The 6,768-nt window shown below is 47.8% G+C and overlaps 1 protein-coding gene across 1 annotated transcript; it reads right to left on the reverse strand.

Moving 5' to 3' along the window:
• Window positions 1–395: 395 nt before the first annotated feature.
• LOC135533681 (gamma-crystallin N-B-like) lies at window positions 396–6,296 on the reverse strand. Its single transcript, XM_064960953.1, has 4 exons — window positions 6,291–6,296; window positions 5,920–6,168; window positions 3,754–3,899; window positions 396–845 (listed from the first exon to the last, which is right to left on the reverse strand). Exons 1-4 carry the CDS (start codon window positions 6,294–6,296, stop codon window positions 710–712), a joined length of 537 nt encoding a protein of 178 aa, XP_064817025.1. The 3' UTR covers window positions 396–709.
• Between the last annotated feature and the right edge of the window lie 472 nt (window positions 6,297–6,768).

Below are 6,768 nucleotides of genomic sequence, written 5' to 3' on the forward strand. Positions count from 1 at the left end.
GATTGGTCGATCTAGTATAGTGGTGCTATGATAGGTCGATCTAGTATAGTGGTGCTAACATGTCATAATATATCTGTCTGTTATATGTTTTCTGTAGATCCACGACCAGCAAAGGAGAAGGGCCGGTTTCCCGAACACATACTAAGACGAATCCTCGTCCAGGACTTTCTACCACCATAGAAGTGTGTTTTAGTCCACGACTGGACTTCATCTCTGTCTGGGAAAATGGCCCAGTAAGAATGGAGTGTGTTGATTAAATATAAAGTTATATATATATATATACATATGTATATAATAGAAAATAAGGATCTTTGTATCATCATGTAAAAAATGGAAATAACACTGAAGACGGTGATAGTGTTTTCAGTAGAAAAATAAACACGCAAATCTTTTTTGGGTTCTGTCTTTTTTATATAATTTTACAACTGGATTAGAAGATAAAAGAAACAGGTCCGTGCCCTGTGATGTAAACGTTGTTGACTACACCTCGCCAAGCTCCGCCTGGTAGTCCATGTATGTGTGATTTATGTATGTATTCTCTAACCTGGGATGTCATCACATTCAGTGAGGTCAGAATGTTACAGATGCAAATGGCACGAACAGAACTGACTATGTCATCTGAACGTTTTCCGTAAAGTTGTGCCCCTTTACTGGTTGACATCCCAGGTTTGACCCCTCGGGCTAAGGTAAGAGGTCAAGGGGTCGTGGTTTAGAAGTAGTTGACCACCCTGCGGATGGACTGGATGTTGGGGTTCTGGGCCTGCCACTCCACGTGACTGGAGTAGTCTCCTCTCTCCACAATATACATACGGCCGCGGAAGTTAGGTTCCTCATAGAGCACCCAGCTGTGGAGGGAGAGGAGAAGGAGGAGAGGAGAGGGGAGGAGGAGAGAGGAGGAGGAGGAGGAGGAGGAGGAGGAAAGGGGAGGATGAGGAGGAGGAGGAGGAGGAGAGGAGAAGGGAGGAGGAGGGGGAGAGAAGAGGGGAAGGAGGAGGAGGAAAGAAGAAGGGAGGAGGAGGGGGAGAGAGGAGGAGGAGAGGAGAAGGGAGGAGGAGGGGGAGATAAGAAAGAGGATGAGGAGGAGGAGGAGGAGGAGAGGAGAAGGGAGAAGGAGGGGGAGAGAAGAGGGGGAGGAGGAGGAGAGGAGAGGGGAGGAGGAGGAGGAGAGAAAAGGATGAGGAGGAGGAGGAGAGAAGAGGGGGAGGAGGAGGAGGAGGAGGAGAGGAGAAGGGAAGAGGAGGGGGAGAGAAGAGGGGGAGGAGGAGGGAGGAGGAGAGAAGAGGGGGAGGAGGAGGAGGAGAGGAGGAGGGAGGGAGGAGGGGGGGAGGAGAGGAAAGGGGGGAGGGAGGAGGAGGAGGAGAAAGAGGCGGAGGAGGAGGAGGAGAGGAGAAGGGAGGAGGAGGGGGAGAGAAGAGGGGGGAGGAGGAGGAGGAGGAGGAGGAGGAGGAGAGAAGAGGGGGAGGAGGAGGAGGAGGGGAGGGGAGAAGGGAGGGAGGAGGGGGAGAGAAGAGGGGGAGGAGGAGGAGGAGAGGAGAAGGGAGGAGGAGGGGGGGAGAGGAGAGGAGAGGGAGGGGGAGGGGAGGAGGAGGAGGAGGAGAGGAGAGGAGAGGGAGGGGGGAGGAGAGAAGAGGGGAGGAGGAGGAGAGGAGAGGAGAAGGGAGGAGGAGGTGAGAGAGGAGAGGAGAGGGGAGGGGGGGAGGAGGAGGAGGAGGAGAGGAGAAGGGAGGAGGAGGGGGAGAGAGGAGGAGGAGAGGAGAAGGGAGGAGGAGGGGGAGATAAGAAAGAGGATGAGGAGGAGGAGGAGATGAGAAGGGAGAAGGAGGGGGAGAGAAGAGGGGGAGGAGGAGGAGAGGAGAGGGGAGGAGGAGGGGGAGAGAAGGAGAGGAGGAGGAGGAGGAGGAGGAGGAGAGGAGGGGGAGGAGGAGGAGGAGAGGAGAAGGGAAGAGCGGGGGAGAGAAGAGGAGGAGGAGGAGGAGGAGGAGGAGGAGAGAAGAGGGGAGGGAGGAGGAGAGAGGGAGAACGGAGGAGGAGGGGGAGGAGGGAGAGGGGAGGAGGAGGAGGAGGAGAGAAGAGGGGAGGAGGAGGGGAGGAGAGGGAGAGGGGGAGGGAGGGAGGAGAGGAGAAGGGAGGAGGAGGGAGAGAGAAGAGGAGGAGTACAAGAGAGGGGAGGGGAGGAGGAGGGGGAGAGAAGAGGGAGGAGGAGGAGGAGAGGAGAGGGAGGGGGAGAGAAGAGGGAGAGGAGGAGGAGGAGAGAGGTGGAGGAGAGGGAGAGAAGAGGAGGAGGAGGAGGAGGAGGAGGAGGAGGAGGAGGAGGAGGAGGAGAGGAGAGGAGAGGAGAGGAGAGGGGAGGAGGAGGAGGAGGAGGAGGAGGAGGAGGAGGAGGAGGAGGGGAGTGAGGAGGAGGAGGAGAGGAGAAGGGAGGAGGAGGGGAAGAGAAGAGGGGGAGGAGGAGGAGGAGAGGAGAAGGGAGGAGGAGGGGGAGAGAGGAGGGAGGAGGAGTAGGAGAGTTGAGAAGAGGGAGTGGTGAGAAGAGAAGGAAAGCAGGATGGAGAAGATGAGAATATACAGTATATAAGTCTTTACAATTTCCAGTCACACTGTATGTTAGGGATTACTGTGTAATGTAGTTACCGTAGCTCATTTACTGTATAAAGTGTTTACCGTAGATCATTTACTGTATAAAGTGTTTACCGTAGATCATTTACTGTATAAAGTGTTTACCGTAGATCATTTACTGTATAAAGTGTTTACCGTAGATCATTTACTGTATAAAGTGTTTACTGTAGCAAATGTACTGTATAAAGTGTTTACTGTAGATAATTTACTGTATAAAGTGTTTACCGTAGCTAATTTACTGTATAATGTAGTTACCGTAGCTCATTTACTGTATAATGTAGTTACCGTAGCTCATTTACTGTATAAAGTGTTAACTGTAGCTCATTTACTGTATAAAGTGTTTACCGTAGCTAATTTACTGTATAATGTAGTTACCGTAGCTCATTTACTGTATAAAGTGTTTACCGTAGATAATTTACTGTATAATGTAGTTACCATAGCTCATTTACTGTATAATGTGTTTACTGTAGATAATTTACTGTATAAAGTGTTTAGCGTAGATCATTTACTGTATAAAGTGTTTACCGTAGATAATTTAATGTATAAAGTGTTTACTGTCGCTCATTTACTGTATAAAGTGTTTACCGTAAGTCATTTCATGTATAATGTAGTTACCGTAGCTCATTTACTGTATAAAGTGTTTACCGTAGATATTTACTGTATAAAGTGTTTACCGTAGCTCATTTACTGTATAATGTAGTTACCGTAGCTCATTTACTGTATAATGTAGTTACCGTAGGTCATTTACTGTATAAAGTGTTTACCGTAGATAATTTACTGTATAAAGTGTTTACCTAAGCTAATTTACTGTATAAAGTGTTTACTGTAGATAATTTACTGTATAAAGTGTTTACCAAAGCTAATTTACTGTATAAAGTGTTTACTGTAGATAATTTACTGTATAAAGTGTTTACTGTAGATAATTTACTGTATAAAGTGTTTACCATAGATAATTTTTACTGTATAAAGTGTTTACCGTAGATAATTTGCTAACTTGAATTGAATGGAGTTGACTTGAATTGAATTGAATTGACTTGAATTGAATTGACTTGAATTGAATTGACTTGAATTGAATTGACTTGAATTGACTTGAATTGAATTGAAATGTCAGCAGCAGTTGATTCAGTAGATACGTACGCTCCGTCTCCGTAGACCTTCAGAGAGTTGATGCAGTTCTTGGTCAGACCGCGTCCCTGCAGGAAGGGCACGTCATCACACACCTCAACACACTGGTCAGCAAAGTCAGCTCCCTCAAACAACTCCATCCTGTAGTGTTCTCCATGCTGGAAGAGGAGAGGAGGAGTAGGAGGAAGAGGGGGAGGAAGAGGAGGACGAGAAGGAGGAGCAAGAGGAGAAGGACAATGATGATGAAGAGGAGGATGATGAAGAAGAGGAGGAGGAGGATGAAGAGGAGGAGGAGGAGGAGGAAAGGGGGAGGAGGAGATGGTTGAGGAGAAGGAGGAAGTGGAAGAGGAGGAGGATGGGGAGGAGGAGAAGGGGAGGAGGAGGGTGGAGTGGAGGAGAAGATGGGGGAGAGGAGGAGAAGGAGATGGAGGAGGAGATGGAGGAGGAGAAGGGGAGAAGGGTGGAGTGGAGGAAAGGATGGGGAGAGGAGGAGAAGGAGGAAATGGGGACAGAAGGATGAAAAGGAGGACGAGGAGGAGGAGGAGGAGAGGGGGAGGAAAAATAAGAAATTACATCACTGTGACTTCAAGTTTAGGTTCCAAAAACCCTCATCTCAACAGTCAGTCTGTCTGTCTGTCTCCTCTATCTCACATTGTAATGTACCAGTCAGTCAGTCAGTCTGTCTCACATTGTAATGTACCAGTCAGTCAGTCAGTCTGTCTCACATTGTAATGTACCAGTCAGTCAGTCTGTCTTCTCTATCTCACATTGTAATGTACCAGTCAGTCTGTCTGTCTGTCTTCTCTATCTCACATTGTAATGTACCAGTCAGTCTGTCTTCTCTATCTCATATTGTAATGTACCAGTCAGTCAGTCTGTCTTCTCTATCTCACATTGTAATGTACCAGTCAGTCTGTCTGTCTGTCTCCTCTATCTCACATTGTAATGTACCAGTCAGTCTGTCTGTCTGTCTCCTCTATCTCACATTGTAATGTACCAGTCAGTCTGTCTGTCTGTCTTCTCTATCTCACATTGTAATGTACCAGTCAGTCTGTCTGTCTCCTCTATCTCACATTGTAATGTACCAGTCAGTCTGTCTGTCTTCTCTATCTCACATTGTAATGTACCAGTCAGTCTGTCTGTCTGTCTCCTCTATCTCACATTGTAATGTACCAGTCAGTCTGTCTGTCTGTCTTCTCTATCTCACATTGTAATGTACCAGTCAGTCTGTCTGTCTGTCTTCTCTATCTCACATTGTAATGTACCAGTCAGTCTGTCTGTCTGTCTCCTCTATCTCACATTGTAATGTACCAGTCAGTCAGTCTGTCTGTCTTCTCTATCTCACATTGTAATGTACCAGTCAGTCAGTCTGTCTTCTCTATCTCACATTGTAATGTACCAGTCAGTCTGTCTGTCTTCTCTATCTCACATTGTAATGTACCAGTCAGTCTGTCTGTCTGTCTTCTCTATCTCACATTGTAATGTACCAGTCAGTCTGTCTGTCTTCTCTATCTCACATTGTAATGTACCAGTCAGTATGTCTGTCTTCTCTATCTCACATTGTAATGTACCAGTCAGTCTGTCTGTCTGTCTCCTCTATCTCATATTGTAATGTACCAGTCTGTCTGTCTCCTCTATCTCACATTGTAATGTACCAGTCAGTCAGTCTGTCTGTCTCCTCTATCTCATATTGTAATGTACCAGTCAGTCAGTCTGTCTGCGTTTGCCCAAGATACACTTTAGAGTGGCCAATTCACCTGAATATTCTGTGCTGGCTTGACTATCTCTTTTTACACCTCAGTCACACTTTCCAGCTGGACTTGGACCGGGTTTCATAACGTATCTAGTGCCAGTCTTTTTAAAGCGGGTTGAGGGGTGTAAACTGTCCTACTGCTTTTGTCCTCTTCTGACTTTAACCCTTCACGTCAAGTAGCTCTTACAACGCTGTTAGTGTGAAATAACTGTAGTAACAGCGCTGTTAAGAAGTAACCACCTAACTCTGTTACTATGCAAATACAAAGCTTATTACAAAATGACTATATGAGCACCGTAAAAACCTACAGTATTCACAAAGCCTCAGGTTACTGTGGTGGCATAATAGGTTACCGCGGCGTCCGTTACCGCGGCATCAGTTTCCACAGCATCGGTTTACCGCGAGTGTTAGCGTTTAAACCTCACCATCCTGATAGGTCTGCAGGAGCCCATGTGATCATTGTGGGCGTTCCACCTCTGGAACTCGGGGTAATCTCCGTGCTCCAGCATGTACTGCTGGCCCTTGAAGTCGGGGTGGTCGAAGCAGACGAAGGCCCCGCTCTCCACGCGGATGGAGTTGACGCGGTTCATGAATCCGCGGTCCTGGAAGTTATCACAGTCACCGCAGATCTCCAGCTTCCTGCCCGTGAAGCATTTCCCCTCGTAGAAACAGATCTGGGTAGAATACAGACACAGAGGACAGAACACGGGACAGTTTGGTGAGGTAGAAATAGAGTCTGATCTACAGGATGGAGGATATTACTCATCTTTGTGGCCTGCGCCTGACTCCGCCTTACCCACATCACCTAGACTCTGACAACTACTGTGCTAGCTCAGGTAGTATATTTTCCAGCCCAGATCCAGCAACTATTGTTGGTATGTAAGCAGGCCAGCCCAGTTCCAGCAACTATTGTTGGTATGTAATCAGGCCAGCCCAGTTCCAGCAACTATTGTGGATATGTAAGCAGGCCAGCCCAGTTCCAGCAACTATTGTTGGTATGTAAGCAGGCCAGCCCAGTTCCAGCAACTATTGTTGGTATGTAAGCAGGCCAGCCCAGTTCCAGCAACTAATGTTCGTATGTAAGCAGGCCTGCCCAGTTCCAGCAACGATGTGGATATGTAAGCAGGCCAGCCCAGTTCCAGCAACTATTGTTGGTATGCAAGCAGGCCAGCCCAGTTCCAGCAACTATTGTGGATACGTAAGCAGGCCAGCCCAGTTCCAGCAACTATTGTGGATACGTAAGCAGGCCAGACCGGGTCCAGCAACTACTGGGG

This window comes from Oncorhynchus masou, unplaced genomic scaffold (genome assembly GCF_036934945.1).
Source record: "Oncorhynchus masou masou isolate Uvic2021 unplaced genomic scaffold, UVic_Omas_1.1 unplaced_scaffold_2581, whole genome shotgun sequence".
NCBI classification, from domain to species: Eukaryota; Metazoa; Chordata; class Actinopteri; order Salmoniformes; family Salmonidae; genus Oncorhynchus; species Oncorhynchus masou.